The sequence below is a fragment of the Rhinolophus hipposideros genome, assembly GCF_964194185.1.
Source record: "Rhinolophus hipposideros genome assembly, chromosome: 3".
Classification (NCBI taxonomy): domain Eukaryota; kingdom Metazoa; phylum Chordata; class Mammalia; order Chiroptera; family Rhinolophidae; genus Rhinolophus; species Rhinolophus hipposideros.
In genome coordinates this window covers 50,285,927-50,307,701 of record NC_138049.1, presented here as the reverse complement: position 1 = coordinate 50,307,701, position 21,775 = coordinate 50,285,927, and the positions used below count along the sequence as shown (strand labels likewise).

At 33.7% G+C, this 21,775-nt stretch overlaps 1 protein-coding gene across 5 annotated transcripts in view; it reads right to left on the bottom strand.

The window, feature by feature from the left end:
* HACE1 (HECT domain and ankyrin repeat containing E3 ubiquitin protein ligase 1) overlaps positions 1–21,775 on the bottom strand; it is an 89,929-nt gene that overhangs the window by 30,311 nt on the left and 37,843 nt on the right. For 2 of the 5 annotated variants that reach the window (XM_081044917.1, XM_081044918.1), the window contains exons 8-17: positions 21,609–21,705; positions 20,665–20,766; positions 19,932–20,038; positions 14,948–15,098; positions 8,856–9,190; positions 7,671–7,739; positions 7,335–7,422; positions 1,209–1,320; positions 1,016–1,113; positions 744–831 (exon numbers count right to left, since the gene is read on the bottom strand). In XM_081044917.1, coding sequence (XP_080901043.1) covers positions 744–831; positions 1,016–1,113; positions 1,209–1,320; positions 7,335–7,422; positions 7,671–7,739; positions 8,856–9,190; positions 14,948–15,098; positions 19,932–20,038; positions 20,665–20,766; positions 21,609–21,705 — 1,247 coding nt within the window. Of the gene's footprint in view, positions 1–743; positions 832–1,015; positions 1,114–1,208; positions 1,321–7,334; positions 7,423–7,670; positions 7,740–8,855; positions 9,191–14,851; positions 15,099–19,931; positions 20,039–20,664; positions 20,767–21,608; positions 21,706–21,775 lie in introns of all 5 variants that reach the window. The other 3 variants (XM_081044919.1, XM_081044920.1, XM_081044916.1) reach the window with 2 other exon arrangements.

The window sequence follows — 21,775 nt, the reverse complement described above, 5'->3', positions numbered from 1 at the left end:
ACCTTCACTTGGGTATGTCTTTATTAAGTTACAGACCTCTCGCGTATACCTCACACAAACAAGGCAGTATTAACCATTTCCATTTAGCCTACAGTATCAAACTATAATTCTTTAGGTCACAAACACCATTTCAACAAAGAGAGTTTTTTAAATCTGTATTACATGGTTAAATAAGAGCTTTCTAGTTGTCACGTCTTCATCTCTTAAAAGGACTGAAAGCTGAGTTACTATACATACATGATAAGATTTAACACCACGATTTCTAGATTTCATTTTTTATGACCAATAAATTTTAAGACTTGGAAACTCAAAAAAGGGTTACCAAATTTTAATTTTTCCAAATGAGGACTTGTGTTTTTTTTTTTTAAGTCCATCTACTATCACTATTTCACAACAGGAAATTTTAACTCAAAAAAGTCAACTATAGGACAATCCTTAAAAGGAATAAATTTAGTTTTAGTTTACAAAGGACTGATGAAAACGTCCTTGAGGCTAGCACTAGTACCTGGGACAAGCATTTGAGAACCAACTGTTTAGAGGAAAGAATGCTAGACTGAGTCACCCACCACTCATTAACTATGTTAATACAGACAAAAACTGTAAATTTCGATTTTCTCTTCTATGGAATGACACTATCCCTACGTATCTAACAGGCTACTATAGGAATCAAAGAATAAACTGCACTGAAATAGTCTGAAAATGTGACAAGTCACAGAAAAAGTCGTCTAGACTGTACAACTTACCATCGGCTGACTGGGTAAACAACGCATAATCAGGATTGACTATCTCATTAGACAGAATATCAAACCACTCACGCACAACACCTTGACCCTGAGTTCAAGAAAATAAAATTAAGTATCAACAGAAATATATAATATGGGGACATTTTTTTCTAAATAATAAAATTAAAATCATATTAACTTCTTTCCATTATCAATTAAGTATTCTCTTTTATTCAAGTGCATTTCAATCTGTTATATACAGTGACCATCACAGCACTTATTTTTACACCCACCATGCCTTCTTCTCCATGGAAGCGTACAGCAATTCCTTGCTTTAGTTTTGCACAATTTGCTTTTGACACAACTTCACAGCTACTCCTAAAAATAGAATCTAAATATGTAGCATTGGTTAATTTTGCGTATTAAAATTTACAATAATTGGTATTTTGTGCCTCACATACATATCCGTTTCTCCATTAAACATACCTCTGTGAACCAGCAGGATATCATTTTCATTCACTGGCCTGTGCACCATGTCTGAATCTGGTTGTCCTGAATGCAAATGTTCATAGAACCATTCACAGCGATCTTTAAACGGCTACCCCAACAAATAACAGTAAAATATGTTAGCAATATTTCAGTCACCTACCGATTAAATTTACTTAACTAGCATGCTAAATGCCCTTTCTACAAATAATCATTCTTAGACCTTTATTTATAAGTTGTTCTACATAACGTCCTGACATTTCAACAACTATTCACAAAAGGCAGAGTTTAGCTGAAATAGTTTGATTATCTAAAGTGTATTTTTTAAAATTCCCTATATTTTCAATAGAAAAGACTTGATAAATTAGGTTATACCTAAGAACTTACTATCAGATATCAGATATGTAACTGAACACATTTACTTCCGATTTCTTTTAAACCCAACAAGGCTTATAAAAATGAATTTCCAAACCCAGAAAAATTATGTTGCATATTTCATTTAATTTTTCACGAAAATCTTTTATACCTAACTTTATTCTTCTATCTATCCTTTGACTATATGCAGCAACTAGAAAAAAATTTGTCATCTTTTTCTTTCCTTCCTCCTTCCCTTCCTCTACCCGAAAAATAAAGGAGTAAGATCTCTTAAACATAGAAAGTCTCTCTACCTTTTGTTCATTTGCCAGATATGCAACTACAAGGAAGTTGCAATTTTTTATGACTAATCAAGAAGTATTACTAAGTACCTCATTTGTGCCAATACTGAAGGTAACATAAGAGCAGTAAAAATCTCAATTTCATTGCTAAAAACCATTTCATAGAGTTAAAGAGACGATACTAACATTAGAACAACACAATATGTATATAATATTAAGTTCTAAACAGGTACAAACAGTGAAGTGCATTAAGAATTTAGAGATTATGCAGATTAATGGAGTACGAAGGCTTCATGAGGTCATGGTTTAAACTAGGATTTAAAGCTGGGAAGGACTTGCTCAAGGAGGAAAAGAGCACAGCAGGCTAAGGAAGACAAGGAAAAAGGCACAGAAGGAGAAACTGTGTCTCCCTGGAAAACATAGTGAAGGCTCTGGCATAACCAGAGTTCTCCCTTTCACGTGCTGAAGGAAGTAAGTTTGCGCACGTAAATCGAGGATATAATTATGGACCCTGAAAATCAAGTAAGAGATAAAGGGGCCATTGGGGACATTTGGTCAGGGGAATAACATGGTAAACGCAATCATTAAAATGAAGTAGCACAGCATAAAGGGAGCCCATCTAGGCAGCAGTTGAAATAATAAGTATTGAGTGATAAGGTCCTGGCCATGGTAGGAAAGAGGAATAGCAAAGTAAATCTGAAAAACATTACTCCTTTGAATAAAGATGAAATATAAGATTTCTAGGGATAGACCTTAATAAAAGAAATAACTTAGAAGCGGAAAACCCTCCCCTCACAATCTACCCCACACTCCTAGGAGATACTGGTGGGAAGATAGTGAATGAGGTTTTATATATTCCGAATTTAACGTTATTTGGGATGTAACTACTAAGGACTTAGAAATAAATACTGGATTGTGCTGCAGCTGAGACACTGGAAATAGAGTCATGAACAAAGATGAAGCTGAAGACAAGATAAGGTCCCTTGTTGAAGAAATTAAAGATAAAGGTAACAAACACGAAGAACGGAGCAGTTTATAATCACAGGTCAGGACTGAGCATTTGCTTAGCAAATGATACACATAGCTAAAAAGTCAAAGGAGAACCAGGGTGGTGCAATTATCACAAAAACCAAGTTTCAGGAGATAAATATGATCAATATCCAACACCACAAAGAAGTGATCTTTCAGGCAGTTTTTAGGACACTAGTAAACTTCTTCATCTGAGCTAAACTAAATATTAGTTTTAACTTCAACATTATCATTATAAAGATAACTGGTGAGAGATTAACTTCTGCCTTTTAATATATGCTTTCAGTAAATGTTCCCTTTTAAAAAGTTAAAAGTATAATTTTGTCCATACTTCTAATAGTCTTCCATATTTTGAATAAAGCACTGCCATTATTATATTCACTACTGGACATATAAATTGAGTATTTCATTTTAAGTAAACAGACTAGAATGTAAAGTGCTTGAAATATTAATGCTTATTATTTCTGAAACTTTGGTAAAAGAGGCGGAAAAAACATTATGCATAAGTAATTATTTAAGTATGGGCTTTGAAGTTTGATAGACATAGTTTAAAATCCTGGCTTTGTCACTGCTAGGTTTGGGAAAATGATACCTCCCTTCAAGGGCTAATTGTGAGGATTAAATGAAACATGCAAATATAGAACATAATAATGATAATCATAAATTAGCTAACACTTATTGAAGCACCTCTAAGCCAGCTACTGTTTTAAGCACTTTAGATGCATTTTGACATGTAATCCTCACAATGCTATGAGGAAAAGGGACTCTTACTACCATCTCACAGAAGAGAAAAATGCAACACCAAGAGGTGAACTAGTGTAAATACTCAACACCCAATACTCAATAAGAGGTGCTGTTCTTATTATCACTCGTAACAATGTTAAAATTGTTGTAAGTATTTAAAATGACAGTAAACTTACTTGCCATTATAAGATTAAATATTAAACTCTACCTACAAAATGTGAACCAAAAAAATAAAAGCAAATTGCAATTTTTTAAAAGAAATTCAAATGGAACATCAGAAGGTACAAAATGCTACCTTCAAAAGCTAATAAGGTATTTGTAAGATCAAAACATCCACACACATATACACAAAACTACAAAGACAAAGGGCACATTTTTGTATGTAAACTTTCTGAGTACCTGCATCTCCATAAAATAATTCACAAACCAGAACTGATTTACAGAAGCTCCTCTTCATAGCATCTGTATAGCAATACAAAATGTTTCTCCCTCTTAACTACAGGCACCTGAAAACTACCAACAGAACATGAATTCAACCTCTTAGCAGAAAGTTTTTATTTTCACTTTTCTGGAACAGCCTCCAAGTTACAGAAAATTTCTAAGTAAAATAGAATACAAAGTAATTTTTTTCCTGATGTACGTTGCCAGCATCATGGTCAGTCACCCCTAAATACTTCAGTGTGTATTTCCTACAAACAAGAGAATTCTCCTACACAACCAAATAACCATCAAAATCAGAAAATTAACAGACACATTACTATATATCTAATCCTTAAACCCGATTTTAAGTTTTGCCAGTTTCCTAATAATGTCCTTTATAGAACAATAACTCATGAATTGCATTTAGTTGTCCTGTCTCTTTCATTCTGGTAGAGTTCTTCAGTGTTTTCTTAATTTGCATGACCTCAATACTTTTCAAGAATGCAGGTCAGTTATTTTGTAGAATGTCCCAATCGGAATTAGCCAGACATTTTCTTATGATTAAATTCAGGTGTGCATCTTTGGCAGGAATGTCAAAGAAGTTATACCATGTTCTTCTCAGGGCATCCTATCAGCTGGCACACTTACATGTCTGCTTTGATCACTGCCAAACTTGTCCACAGTAATGTTCCTTTTTAATCTTTGTAATTAGTAAGTATTCCATGGGGACATACTCTGAGACAGTAAAAATATCCCACACATCATCAAACTTTCCATTTATTCATTAATTTTTTTCAACACAGACTCATGGGTTCTGACTTTATTTATAATATCATTTATTTTGATGCTCAAATTGTTCCAGATTTAGCCCATGTAATCCATTAAAGCTGGTGCTGAGTCATCTTTACCACAACTCCATCATTCTTTAAACAACTTTCTTGCACAGTAAGAAGTTCCAGGCTCATCTGTACTTTCCCTGACCCAGCCCTGGAATTAGCCATTTCTCCAATGAGTCATGCTTCATTGATAATGGTACTTAGAGGCCAAGAACTGGGTGCCAGGTTTGTTACATCTATCTAGCCACATTAAAAACTAAGTTTGCTATATAGTTAGCAAACACTGCTATCCTCCAATTCCAATCCAGCGGCACATGGTTCATCCTATTTTCCTCCATTTTGTAACTCCTTTCTCCAACAGCGAGAAACTAAGCTCCCATAATCTTTACTATACTTCCTTATTTGAGCAACCTGTATATAACCAATATCCTATCGTTAACATGAAGCCTATTCTGCATAGACACCTTTCATCTCTCTTGGGCTCTGTCAAACTACTCTGAGCGACTGTCACCACCCCCTCCATTGGACATCCTCCGTATGTCATTCCAACCCACATACTTCATGCTGAGCCCCTTTCTACACAGATACCTCCTGATGACGCTCAAGCTCCAAAACTCCACACTGCAACACCACGATACATGTGGACAACTTCCTCACCCTGGTCAGGCAACAAAATCCCCTCTGTGGGTCAAAAAGGTAGATAGCTAATACAGACTGAATTGTTCAGGAAGAGAAGGGGGAGAAGGAAGTGAAAAGCAGAGATGGTATTACAAAATAGCAAACTACCTCTTTCAAAAATTAAGTTTCTTTCACCTATCATCTCCTTTCCCTAGAATGGAGTCACATAGTATAGAGTAAGAAAATGAACTGAAGAACCAGATAGACTTTTAAATTCTGGTTCTCCCATTTAGTGGCTGTACGACTTCAACAACTTACTTGACCTCTTCAGCTTCAGTTAAGAGTACCCATCTCACATGATTGTTATGAAAATAATGCATGTAAAGCAAATGAATAGTATGTCATCTAAAGTTAGCACTGAATAAACGTAAGTTATTACTACCTTCTCCTTACATTATCATCATTAAACAGATACCTATATATATGTGTATAGTTTTATAAGAACTAGTTCTTAGCTTTCTTTAACTTCTGAAAGGTCAATGTCCCTAAAGACATTTAAAAACACCCACAGTATTTATCTTATGACTACTAACCAAACCATAGCCTCTGGTCTATCGTACATTTTGGACAAATTATTTCCTAAAAATTTGCCAGGATCATGTCATTCTCCTGAAGCAGTTATGAGTGACTCCTGACAGCCTAACAAAGAAGATCCTTTAATCTGGCAATCAACGCTCAACACAGTATGACCTCAATCTACCTTTCCAGAATTATATCTCATTCTTTACTTACACAAAATTTCTGCTTCAACCTCTGTAGTTTTAAACACTTTTCCACCTACATGCCCTGGTCCGTATCTTGGTTAAATGGTCGTCTTCCCCATTTACTCCCATCAAAATTTTGCATGTTTTCCAAGGTCCAGTTTAAAATCCACTTTCTCTTTGAAACTTCTCTTGATTATAGCAGCCAGAAACAAGCTCTTAATCCCTTAAACTTCTGAATAACCAGGTAATACTATAATTACTACTTTATTGGTACATGTATTATCCCCCTTGCTAGACAGATTAAGTCAGATTAAGTAAGATTCTCTTGGAGAAAGAGAATGTCTTCTATCTCCAAAACTACCACCATTTATTGGTATATGTATGTATGTATATGTCAGTATTTAAAACTTATTCTTCAAAATAATTTTATGAAGTTGGTGTCATTATCTATTTTACAGATGAAGAAACCAAGGCTCAAGGATGTTGGAAATGTGCCCAAAGTCACATAGTTGTTAAGTACCAAAACAAGCTTTTCCTAACATGTTTCACAAAACACGGTATGTGGAATGAATCCTAGCAGGGGAAAGGTTCTCAGGTCAAATAAGTTTGGAGGATTAACAAAGTTAAATCACTATTTTTATCAAAGGGCTTCTCAAAGCCTTTAACAAGCTGCTGATAAACTTTATGAATCTCCAAAAGGGCACATGTTATATTTCCCAAATGTATTTGGGGATGAAATCCTTTTCTCAAGGACTATGAGCCTTACAGGACTAGTGTTCCAGGAAATTCACTTCAGGAAATGTGGCAACATCTTCTATTGTCTTTGAACAAATATTTGCACATCGTAGGCCCTCAATACACATTTCTTGAAGAAAAAAATTACTCCTCACACTAAAGTAACACACTAATGTAACCCCACATACTAAAGAATAAGGTACTTTCACTCCTCTTATAGCAGGAGGTCTCAAGTACAATAATTACTTCATTACACAGTACTCAAAGATTCAAAAATTAATTTTCATGAGACAAACTAAAAACAAAAGTAAGAGAAATTTCTACCTGTGCTTTTATGATATGCATGAATCTTGACATCAACTCCGGACATTCAAGTAGGAAGTGAAAGTGGTCAAATATAATTTTGGGATTTCTAAAAAAAATATATATTTTGTTTACATGGACAGGAAGGATGAGTAGAATTAAGTGAAATGCAGATTCACATACATAAATACTGAAACAGAAGAATAACATACATTAATCCACACCTACAATACTTTCACTTGTCACTGCGCATGTTTTTTCAGAGTTTAATAGAAGTAGCATTTATTTTGTCTTGAGATGAAAACTATAAGAGAGAAAAGGCTGTAAGGGCAGTCCATGAATCTGAAAGAGCCTTACCTGTTAACAAAGCATTTTAAAACTTCATCATGTTTGCAGACAAATTCAATGAAACGGGGTGAAGTCATTCTATGGGGGGAGGTAAAAAAACAATCAGAATACATAAACAAAAGTTGGTGATACAGCAACTTTGATAACTATATATTGAACTGGACTGGCTTCTAGACAAACAAAAGGGGGGGGATTTGGAGTGTCTTTATAAACTCGAGAAATTGAGGCTTGCCTAGTCAATCTGTAAGATGAAAAAATATATGTAAGTTTTCATTAACAGGTGATACATAAACAAGTGACTTTAAAAACCTTGAAATGGTTAAGCATCACTGCTCTATACATTCTGAATACATAATGAAGGGATCCTATATGACGTGGCACTCACCATTCTACATGTTAAAAACTTACATAATGCTTAAAACTCAAATATTTTGGACTAATTCTAGATCAGTCCAATGAGTATCCTAAAAAAGATCAGAAAAGAACCTAAAATAAACAAATCACTATTTGTTGTTACAGAAATTACAAAACAATCACAGCATTTCTTCATCTATCAGGGAAATAATAAGCATACAGTGTAAGCCTTGACAGTTAGTTTTCTCTTTTTTGTAATGCAAGCGCCTGACTTAAGGTTTGGTTGCCAAGGGTTCCACTTCAAAGAGGCATATACTTCAAAGATGGCTATTTTTAATAAACACATTGCCAGCCACACAACTAGGTAAAGAGCCAGGCCACCTCTCCCCACTGAGGCTCCTTTGTTTGAGAGATCTTGGTTGATTTCAACAACTGACAATTTCGCCCACTTGCTTTTTCTCTTCCCATGCTTTAAATTCCTGTTCTTATGTTTTAAATTCACCAACAGTGAGCCCCAGAAACCCTAGGCCTCCCACATTCTCAACCCCCCAAAAAGCAGAACTCCAGGGCCATAGGCACTCCCGTTGTGCGCTAGCTCTCTAGTGGGCCCACACTCTCAGTCTTGCTCTCTCCCTGCGACCTCGCTGTGTGGCCCCAGGTGTGCCATGTAATTTCCAGACCTTGTAAGTAATAAACCTTTTTTTTTTTCAAAGTTTCCTGATGGTTATTGCTGAAGGGCGCCTTGGAATTATAATAAGAACCACAAGGGCTAGTCCAGCCACAAGATTGGTTATTGATAGGCTGAGACCTGCACACAAAACAAAGCAGAAACCCTCTTACCCTGGAGGCATCTGACAAGAACAGCACATGTAAAAAGCTTGAATGACAGCACTTAGCCGATTAGCTGTCATAGAAATAACATCCTGACAGTCTGCACTGGCTTCCTGTTTCCCTCCTAGAGCATCTGGTTTAGATTCCCTGGTGCCAGTGGATAGATTTTCATAGCTCCCAGGTCCTGGAGGTTCAAATGGAGGAATGGAAGTACCATCTTGATCTTGGCCTTTTTGTTTTAGTAAAATAGAAGTGATATCCGTTGAGTCCTTTTTGTTTTTCATCAGTTCTGTAGCTATTAAAACTAGCCATTCATCTAATGAGTGCCAAAGCAATTCAAGAGGCTAAGAGAAAAAGAAAAGTGTTTTTTAAATATCATTCTGAAACTCCAGGATAAAAATCCACATAGCCAAACAAATATTATAAAAGAAAATTTACTATAGATACTTCTATTTTCCCAAGTTAATGAAACATGAATGTCCTATAAATGACAATTTCTTCATTTATAGAAAAAATTTAATTTGCATTTATTTATTCCTTGGACTAAAAAGGGAAAACTAAAACCTAACAAAAAAGGTATAAACAATCTTTCTTCTTTTAAACATTTTCAAATACTTAGTTTTAAGAGCACACATTACTTTTATATATACAATCCCCTTAACCTTTACTCTATTAATGTCTCAACAATTTTCAATTACAAATTTTTTTCAATTAAAAAAAATGAGAATCTCTTAACAGCCTAATAAACAGTTTAGTTTACTGTGTTCTTTTCTTTACATCTAATTCCTAGAATTTTGAAAATGTATGACAATTTTTAAAATGACATATTTATATACACACATACATACACATACTTACACACACACACACACACACACACACACACAATCCATCTCTAATAAACAGTAACTACCAAATACTGACTAGCAAGTTCTTGAATCCGAATAAAGAGTAATAGCTTAAGAAAATAAATGTGGGGACAAAGTAAATTATTTCTTATTTCTACACTATTTAAAATATTCCTTTGGAGAATAGTAAAATGTCTTTTGTAAACTAACAGCAAACAAAATTTTATTTTTTAAATATTATGTGATCACAAATGCTACAACAGGACTAAGTACTAGAGAAGATAAAAAATATACGTTGTCTCTAATAATTAGTGGTTTTTAACACAAGCAGAAAATAACTACTATTAAAAGACCTGCTACCTGGAGTTTAATGTACAGCAACGTGACTGTAGTTACTATAGTTATCAATACTGTATCATAATTGAAAGTTGCTAGCAGAGTAAACCTTTAACGTTCTCACCATAACAATAACAAAATGGTAATTATGTGAGATGAAGGATTCATTAACTAACCTTATTGTGGTAAACATTTAGCAATATATATGTGTATCAAACAATCACATTGTGTACCTTAAATTTACACAATATTATATGTCAATTATATCTCAATAAAGCTGGGGGGAAAAACAACCCGTTAGAACATTTCTAATCCCAAATAAAGGTTAATAATGGAGGTTAAGGTTAAAAGGTCCTTCTTTCCTACACTACTTTAAATATTCCTATTGAGAATGATAAAATTTCCTATAAATGAATGTAAAAGTTAATCTTATTTTTTGATTCTTATATGATCACAAAATGCTACAAACGAGGACATGTCCTTTGGAGAGACCCACCCTTAAAATACTTCAAATAAAAGAAATAAACTTACTTTCAAAGACCACTATGGAGATTCCACAACCGTATTTGGAACCTTAGAAAATGTTTAAATAACCTGTTCTGCCAGGAAATTGTTTCCAATTGTTATCTAACAAATCCCTCTGCTATATCTTCAGCCTTCTTCAGGTTTCCAGAACATTCTTTTTGAGAATATTTGACTTAACTGAATTTGAAAACAATTAAATCACCCCTAAGTCTTCATTGAAACATTAAACCAAAAAGCAGAAAACAAAAGTGGAAAGAAAAAAAAAACCTACCATCATCAACAAAACCTAATTCACTCATTCAACAAATATTTAGTATTAGGTAAACAGGTAAGCAAAGGGAGAAACTATACCCTTTCTGAGGTTGAATTTAGCACCCCTCTCTCCCACAAGAGGGCTTTTTCATGATTAGGCACAGACAGCAACTGGAAGATTCAGGGTCCATGAGCTGCTCAAAGAAAGGGCAAAAGAACTGGCTGCCATAAACACTGACATGGTACTTTCACTGAAAATGTCTTAATTCTAATCATGATCCAAGTCTGAGTCTATAGTTTCTCTTCATGAGCAATACATTAAACCTACTGTCAGAGATGAAAAATAACTTTTTATGTCAACAAAACTATTTAGTTTTACACAGAAAATGAACTAAGATAGAAAGAACGGGTGGTTGTGATGTAAAAGTGCTTAAAACAAAAAGAGTACATGGCCTCTATATTAGTAGGGCCAAAACCCAGAAAATCAACACACTGGACGGAGACGAGCCTAAGGCACAAAATGATACCTGCTACTCCTACAGACGGCAGCGCTGAGCCTGAACCTACGGCAATCCTATTTTCAAATACTGACAATGTGCAAAACTTAAAGGCAAATTCTTAATAATCCAGAAACAATATTAAAAAACAGATCTCTGTAAAAATTACAGTGACAATAAAAATACTGAAAACCTAGGAAGAGTTTTCAACAAAGGAACACAGCAAAGAATTAAAAGAGAAGACAAAAAGTGAAATGGTTAAGTCATCTTAGACCCGTCTCTTCTCTTTTTCCCACCTTTTCTTCATTCACACATGTACTAAAACTAAATCCCATCCCGGAGGTATTTTTCACCTAGGAAGTTGTCCCTTGGAAGATTTGTTCAGAAAATTCATTCCTCAGCAGTAAAAAGAATACTGTGAACATACCTTTAATTTCTAACTGTGGTAGCAGCCACAGACAAAAAGGATTATAATACACTTCTAAAATTAAAAATAAATCATGGCCAACCATAGCTATGATGCTTCCTATATTTAAATAACAATAACAACATTAGATAAGATACAAAACACTGTATACATCAATTGTTGCTGAAAAAAGAGTCAATGACTATGGAAAATATTAGCTGGTTTCTTTGCCTGCTGTGAAAATATTGCTTCTTTTCATATTACTGACTGATCTTCACAGAATTATATTCTCCTTCATATACAATTTTCAAAACATTTCAAGCTGTATTTCAAAGCTATAATACATAATCCAAAATTTATCAAACAGCTAAAAAGTTTTTCAACATCCATGGACCAAAGTGAGATACAAGTTTAACAGGAAAGTGTTACTAACTTAAATTCATTAGTAGTATCTTAAAATCCTGTTAGTCTATTCTCAACTTGATAATGTCAAATGCCACAAGCGAAAAGATAAAATCTTAAAGTTAAAAGTTTCTCAATCTTTCTTGGCTTCCAAATTTTCCCATTTATTCCTCTATGAAATTGTTAACAGTCACAGCTTATTATTCACTAAAAAGAGTATATCCAGGTTCAGGAAGCTGAAACTGTCTTCCCCAGGCTCACCCTGCTTCAATAACCAGAACTACCTCCTCTTTCAAATGCTCCAAAGGCACTAGATAAAAATCTCTTAATCTCTTAAAAATCTCAGGGAAAAAATGGCTAAGTGTTAAGATTAATTTAAAGGACTTCTAAGATAAATCAGAAAACTAATAACAGGATGTTAAATAATTTCACCTACTAAAAACACATGACCTATAAACCCTCTCATATTAATGGAAAACTCATTAGTTAATCTTAATAAAGTGACATGTTAGAGTATCTTGTTAATGAAATGGAAAGTGGGGATCAATTGCTACCCTGGAAAAAAATGTGGTAAAAATTAAAATGGCATTTCCAGTCTAACATTATAGCAACTCAGCAAATGTTTAAGGTTTTTACAACTTGAATCACCCCACAATGAACTGAAAACCTTATATACATACATGACAATGTAATTTCTATTTTTATCCTTATATAAGTAGAAGGGTAGAAAATTTTGTCATCCTCCAAAAAATCCACACCTAATTCATACAATTAGATGGAAAGAGACTAATAAATTCCTAAAGAGTAACACTGTCACTTAAAAAAAATTTTAACTAAATTTTATAAAATGTTTTAACAATGTGACAAATGAAAATTTAAGAGAAAGTAAATGGTCAGAGGCAAAAACAACTGTCACTGATGCAAAAACTAATACCTTAAAAAAAGAAATAAAGACACTAATAAATGAAATAAAGTAGAAATAACATTGTACATTTATAGTTGATATGTGTATATATATGACAATCAAAACACAGAATCTGGATTCCATAACATCGCTAAAAAAAAAAGTGATTATTTTTTTTTTTACTCAGTTATATCTGTATTGATTGGGTAGGTAGAAAACTAACATTTAAATCAAGCATTAAATGCCTATAAAGAGGCTGTTTATTTTAGCACATACTTATTTTCTGCTATCAGCAAAAAGTGGCAGATTCAAATTTTAATTAAAAAAAATCAGACAATAGTGAATATAGATAATAGTGACCATATCTCTACCTGATTTGATTTTTCTATTCATCATTACAGATGAATAGAAAGAATGAGTAGAAAATCAAATCGGGTAGATTCAGTAACTATGTAATAGCATAAGCTACAGCAGAACACATTAAGAACAACTTCATGTAATGTGAAGGCTTGAGCAGTAAAACTCACTTAAAACAGCACTGACAAAACACTGGATCAATAATTTAGATTAGAATTTTACAAAGATAGTTATCATTCCTAACTAGTGTTCAAGGAAGTAGTATGTGAAAAGCCAAAATCTGAATTACAAGAAGATGCATAAATTCCTTCTTCCAGGAGGTGGCACAATAGGGGAAGAAAAAAGAAAGAAAAAAAAGGAAAAAAGACACAGCTGAAAACTTTCTTTCCTACACCAATTAAAAAAAGAAGAGAGTGAAGCAGAATAGATACACAGATACTTATACATACCTTCCTAAAAAGCTATCATAACTACTCTAGGTATTAAAGAACCTACTAGTGTCAAAATGCTTGCAAACCATTTATTTGTGTCTGCCAAAAATTTTCCATGTAAGAACCATTTAGCATAGTTCATTAATTTAACTTCAAATTTTTACAGATAGTAAAGTTATCAAATCTAACGAGTTTTATAGGAAGTGGCACATAAAAGGAGTTTTGTCACTTTTTGGACAGATAATACATATTTATACTAAAAAAACTGTTTAAAGAACTATGCGTCTTCATGAACCCCAAAGCAAATTTTATGCTAGGAAAATCTCCTAAGATAAATTACCTTTTAAAAAAATAGCATGGAAAAAGTTATTAAATTACACATTTGTCCAAAATCTGAGTTATCTGAAAATATAATGCCATGAAAAAGCATTAACAATAGCAATTCAACAACAGCCATGTTCACTTTGTGGACTTCATTAAACTATAATTTACCATGGGGAACAACACTGTCTTGGGTTTTGTATGGAATCATTTTTCCAAGGGCTCAATCCACAAACATGCTTGTACAGGAGATGCAACTGAAGCAATACAAAATATTTTACGAAAATATATATCTCAATGATTCTTCCTTGAAATGATCCCAGAAATTAACTGGTGGTAAAACCAGTAACTGAAAGTAATCGTATTTTTAAAAACATATATGTGGACACACACATAACACATACATGATATCAAAATCTAAATTAAAAAAAACTGAATTCTTTTCTTTCCTTCGAATCAGAAATAATTATTTTTTTTAGAAAAGCATCATGGCTGTATATTGCCACATTAAAAAATCTAGAATCCAATGAAAAAGTAAATTTAATTAGATTTAAACACTGAATATCTTTATCTTTACTCTTAGAAAAAAAGACTAACGGAATTAAAACTTTACTTGTAAGAAAAATATAAAGGCTCACCAATTAAGACTTGCTGTTGATTAGACAGAGATGAAAGGAGAAAGGTGTGCCTAACTTAAAAAGTGTTACAGGTATGAACCAAACTTACGTTCTGTGTATGAGGTTTCTGATTAATGAATGCATGCTTTGTCAAATTCATCTCTTTTACGTCTATCTTCCTAACAACGTCATACACTTTTCTGACCTTGAACACCTGGCTTCTTGGAGTTTTATTCCCGTTGTAGCCCATATCGATTCCATTACTGGGAGAGGATGGACCAATTCGAAAGACATGACAAAATATCCTCACAATCCTTAAAAGGCTCTTCATTTGAGCATCATAATTACTAGATAGGCTAAAAATAAAAATATGAACAGATTAGATGAAATAAAACAAATTACATCTTAAAATACTTTAAAACATTTTCATCAACTGACCACCTGTTTCATGAGTAAAATTCCTTTCCTATTATGATAGAGGATGGAATATTTTGTTTAATAGGAAGTTACCAAATATATATTACTTGGATTGCATATGAATAAATGATTAATTTTTAAGTCACCAGACTATGATCAATGATCAAAGCATAAAACATGAAGAAAAGCTCCACTGTAGAATAGGTGGTTTCTTGAGATGCCAACTTCAAAGCAATCTCAAATTCTCACTTCCAAAAGTACAGTTCTAAATTAAGTTGATTCTTTAGAACTCTGGGAACACTTCACAGCGAAACAATGGGGGAAATGTTGGCCTTATGTTTTTAGGTCAACCCTCAACTCAATTGCAGAGGCTGAACTCTGTACTGTTCTATCCGTAACCCCACATCCCTTCCCCACCCCAGAATAACCACCAATTGTCTCATATAGAACATTCACAAATTGAATAACCTTAAAGTTACTATCTGTATCAGGGTGGTTCTCTATAGAACGGGTTGCCTTATGACTCTAAGTAAGTATAAGAAATACCCCATTACATAAAAAGAAGATTCAAATCCAGTTAACACTAAACCATACTAAATACCATATAAACTTTCTTTGACAAATCACAACACCCTACAGAATCCCATAGTGCCTGGGGATTGCTCATCATCATGAATATCAATCATTAGTCTTCGACAGAGAAACTGTAGGAGACAGGCTAAATTTATATTGAATCTAATGTTACTTTTTTTTTTTAATTGCTGTTTAAGGGGTAACTTTATTTCAAAAACTCTAACATCAGTTAGACTGCATTACAACCGCTGCATAAAAGCAGAGTAAAGAGCTAAATAAACTTTTGGGCAGAATGGTATGATTGTCTTTGCATAAATTTAATTATCAAAACTTACCCTATCTTCCCTTAAGTGTATTAAAACCAAGTTCATTAAAATCTTCCACTATGATATTTTTAAGTATCTTTTCTAACATTGAAAAAATAAGGATTAGTAATGTGGAAATAGCAAATGCCTACTTCTAAGCATTTCAGTGTAATAAGTGCCTGACAACATGTGAACCAAAATTTCCTGACATTTTCACTTCAACATTCATGTTGTTTTCTCATTCTAAGAATGATTAAATTGTTAAAAATAGTCAATAAAAATGAACTATCTATCAGTTACACGTATTAACAAAACATAATAGCCATTGACTGGGACAGCTACCACATAATAACAAAATTCTTAGTAACTTTGAGTCAAATTCTATATGAGACAATTAGTTTGGCTTGCACTGATTTTTTACATATTTGTCTTTACAAAGAGTTTCTAATTTTATATCATAAAATTTTGAGATTGACAAAATAGGTAGGCTGGTTCTATTTCCTTCTTGTATTATGTTGCAGCTCTTGGAAAAGTTAACTACAATGAGGCTCAAATCTTCCCCATGAGAAAAGTGTGATTTGATTTTCCTCTGCAAAAGTACCATATATATGTACTTGTTTTAAGTACCTGACCAAAAGATATCTTAAGAAGTATTGTCTTACACAATGTAATCTGTCTAATAATAATCTCTCTATTAATATAGTCTAATAATTTTATATAACTTTATGCAGTTTAAACTTCCAAGTTCATTGGTTGGTCTAAAAATGTCATTTTTCACTTTCCAACCAGTGAAATATCTCTTTTGTATTATACAAAAATATTATGAAATCCAAACTTCATCATATACTTCCCCAGTTGATCCATAAAATAATTTCATCCAAGCCACCAGGTTCTCAATATAAAAGTTTAAAAATGAGGTTCCTAATTCAAAGCCCTAACAATGTACCTATCACCTGTGGTTTTATATGAGAGTATACTTTCATTCAGTTACTTACTTAGCAAATAGCTGTGATCTGTCTGTTTATTTGTACACTGATAGCTATCTTTGCCTTCAAGCATAAATATATAGAAAGCAAGATACTCACTTAATGAAACATATTATGTGCAAAAGGGACCTCAATAAATGTATTTAACAAATATTTCCAGAATCAAACAAAAGGCTATTCATATTTCCAAAACTATGCTAAATAACATCTCAATTGTCACTAATTAATACATATTTGAATCATTTTCTTAATTAAAATTTTGATTAAAATGGCCCAAATTAGATCACATTGTGGTTTAAGAAACATAAAATGAATCACAAATAAATGAACAAAAGAAAGACAATCTGCAAAAATACTATTAAATATACATTGGCGAGGAGAATGATTTGTATTTGAGATCCTCTTAAGAATCTACCTTGGTAGCTCTGAGTTCTGTGAGCTGTTCTAGGAAATAATCGAATTCAAGGGGGTGGAGGTCATCAGAACTTCCAATCTGCAGTCAAGTCACACAGAAGTTGTGGGTAAACTTGGAACCTACTACTTGCGATCTGAAGTGGAGGTACAGTCCTGTGGGACTGAACTCTTAACCTATAGGATCTGATGCTATCTCTAGGTACTAGATACGATAGTGTAAGAATTGATTAAAATTGTAGGACACCTAGTTGGTGCTGCAGAATTGCTTGGTATAGGGAATAAAAGCCCACTCATCTGGTGTCAGAAGTGTTGTGAGTGTGGTAGTAGTGTAAGTAAAGGAGAAACACAAGAGGAGGACTGGGTTTTCCCCTAACAGCAATACAATAAATTCTAACACAATAACCAATACTCACTCTGATCCCAACACAGAGGTATTTACAGGCCCAAAATGACCATAATAAAAGCTTCTATAAAGCATCTGAAAAGCAGCATTGTACGTGGTGAGGCAGTACAGTTTAGCAAAGTAGCTTTAAAACTTGTGCTGGCCATGGATCCCTTTTCTTACCGTTTCACCTGTTCCACTAATCTCCCGGTAATTTTGAAGAGGTAATCTGGAACCCAGGACATACATTTTTTTTTTTTAAGGGAGGAAATGAATGCTGGTTCTTCTATGTATTAGCGTGGCAAGTAATTGAACTTCAATTTTCTTATACGTAAAATCTCCATTTTATATCTAAATCACAAACTTACTATGAGGCTTAAATGAAATAATGTATTTCAATGTTCCTTAGCTAGTGCCTGCTTAATAAGTGTTAAAGGTGAACTTAAAATTAAAACGCACATACATAAAAACATAAATGCTTTCTGATAAATGAAAAATTAAAAGATGATAAAGTTTAAGTAGAAAAAGCAAGTAAGTCTTCTAACGTAGAAAAACAGGTTAAAGGTATTAGGCGGTATTTAAAATAATCATCATCATTGTCTGTAGCATTTTTCATCTGTATCATTATCATCTCCTTTGCTACGTGCCAGACACTATGCTTGGCACTTTAAAGCACCAAGCTTTATTTCATTCTTACACCAATTTATTAAGATATTCACTGCCATTTTCCAACAAGGAAATAAAATCCTGACTAGACTGTAAATTAAACACAGGGAGAGATTTTGTCTGTATTGATCATGATCACCTAGCAGGTGGCCTGATCGATAGTAAGCACTCAGAAATAAGAATTAGATGGATGGGTGGATGAAGAGAAACTCTACAAAGTTACTTGCTGAGGTCACCCAGTAAATGGTGATGTCTGGATTTACACCTGAGTCTGGCTGACTTCATGCTTTTACTTAGCAGTGTGTCTAAATCTTAGAAAGTCTTCATCAAATAAATGAATGAATGGAAATGACTAAATAAAAGAAGGGCATTACATAAAGCTGGAATTCAGTGACTCTTAGAGACAGAGTCTAAAGTATTTCAAAGGCAGAAAAAGAATAATTTTAAAAAATAGCAAACAGTATTGAGTGAAACTGCTGAAGAAAGACTTAATGGCTAAAAGAACACGAGAAGGTGACTTTGGTACCATGATACATAAGGGGTCTAGCAAAGATTCTTCTAAGTAAATAGTATAAAACATGATTCTGGTCTAAAGTATATGAAAAGTCTGAAGGAAGACAGAAATAAAGGGTTAACATGATGGATTTGATAATGTGGTTGATTTATAGAAGCAGCATGGAGATGGGAGGAAGAAAGTCCAGTTGTTGGAACTAACAGAGATAAGAGAAGAACATGACCTATTCTTAAGACTGCCAGTGTATCAAGAATATAGGTGAAAAGAAAAACTACAAAGGGGAAAGCATCCAAATTCGAAGTGGGCCAAATGTGTAAGCCACAAAATACACATTAACCATTTCTAAATGGCTCTTTACTCCTAATTGAGATAGCTTATCACGTACAAAGAAGTGTAGTTGCAGGAAAATGTAATACATATATAAACGCAAGTATTATGAAGGCATTAACTCCATGGGCTTAGTGATGAGCCATTAAAACCACAGAATCTTTTGGAAAGAATGAAGAACTGAAATGAGGAGGACAGTTCAGGGAGAAAACTTTGTAAGGAATCATGAGGTACCGAGGGGTTGAAAAGTAGCTTATACCCAGTTTTATAATTAGTGATCAAGATTCCTAAACTACTTTCTTCATTCTTCTTTATGCACATTTTACTTACATGACTTACAATCATTTTATAAAATTCTAGACACCCATGCCCAAATCCATTTAAGTAAGTCCCTAGTTTTAGTCGCTTTAGAAACTAAAGTCTCCTCAGTAAAACTTGACTGCCTGGTCCTTTAAAAAACAAACGATGTGTCAGCAAATTCTGAGAACACCTTACCACTGACAAAAGGCATCCAACAAAATAAACTGTTCCCAGAAAAGCTTAAAAGGAGACAAAGCAGGCAGATACTGGTACCTATTGATCTGTTTGTATTTTGAAACACTTACCTAAGCAGTTTATGACCATTTGTTGTGGCAACTTCAGCAAGGCTTGTTAAAATCTTTAGGTACTGGCTTTCACTTTGCTGAGACAAATGTTCTAGAACTTGCCGTAACTAAAATTTTCACAAATAAAAAAATGTGATTATATAATAATCCATTAAACTTTATCAAGAAATTAAGTACCTATTAGTTTAACAAGTATCCCACAGCCAATTAGCTGCAATCGAGTCCTTTACATTTTGCCTTGCATATACGTAGAGATGACATAAAATCTTTGTTCAAATCATCCAGTAAAACAGCAATAAAAAATATAAATAGAACAGAAATCACCAAGTTTACAGAAATTTAATTCTACAATTTAAGAGAAAATTAAATTCTGCAATTTTTCAAAGAGTAAACCTATTCTAAATACAAAGCTCAGTAAACTAGTGATTACCAATCATAATATAATATTCCTCCTTAGATTCTTTTCCTCTACCTATAGGGAATATTCTAATTATCTTAAGAAGATAGCAAAGACTCAGTGGACAGAAGATTCATAGGGCCAAATATTAGCACAAGGTTTATTAATTGTTATATAATTCATACTTATCCTACAATGCAGACAAGCAAATTCACATATTATTATATTAAAATATTTATAATAAAATTACAAAGCACATTTGTAAACTGCCATATACACACTAAGCATGAATAAAGTTTGTTCATTTACAAGATTACATTTACACAATTACATTACCATGTTTTCTCGGAGATCTTCATTCTGTGTCATTTGAATAATCGTCTGGAAAAGCCTAGGATGATACTGAATTAATACTTCACAGGTCTCTCCATACCCACCCTAAAAAAAAATGCATATATTTAAAATTATCTAGATTTAAAAACAAAGTTCCTAAAGGAAAACTTGTAGACCCCACAAGTTAGGTTACTCCCACAAGAGTGCCCCCACTTCAGAAGCCAATTACAAAGTTCAGGCCACCCAAACTTCTGACAAACCAGCTATAATTCAGGAGTTCCCACACCTCCCCCTTGAGTTTGATTATTTGCTAGAAGAGCTCACAGAACTCAGAGAAACACTTTACTATTACCTGTTCATTACACAGGAGACAACTTGGGAACAACCAAATGGCAGATTCATAGGGCAGGGTATGTGGGAAGGGGCACTGAGCTTCCATATTTTCTGGGCATGCCGCCCTCCCAGCACTTTGATGTGTTCACCAATCCAGAATCTCTCCAAGAACCCCACTGTTTAGTCTTTTTAGGGAAGTTCCATTATACAGCCATGATTGAGTAAATTATTGGTCACTGGTGATTGTACTGATGCTCCAGTGCCAGCTACCTGGGAGTGAAGCCGAAGAGGCTGCCCTCTAATCACATGCTTGGCTCCTCTGGCAATCAGCCGCCATGCTGCAGCTATCTAGGGCCGTTCAGTCACTAGTCATCTCATTAATACACAAAAAGATACTATCACTCTGGAGATTCCAAGAGTCTGAGAAGGTCTTGCGTCAGAAACTGGGATGAAGACCAACATATATTTTTTATATCACAGTTCCTTATAAAGATCATATTCTTCACACACAAAAAAAAAATTGTGCCACCCTCTAATTTGAGAAAAAAAGTGAGTTTATCAGTCTCAATTTCTATTATAAAGCAGGGAGCTAAGAATATATATTAACAACATACCTGTACACATAAATCCAGAGGGGTTACTCCATTTTTATCTGGCAGATATTTGGCTCCTCGTAATAAAAGAATCTGTGCTGTGTCTCTCTGACCATGACTATATAGAAATAGAACCAAGTTAAAAATATAATTCTTTTAAATTAGTCTTTATGAATTAGGGAGAGTTA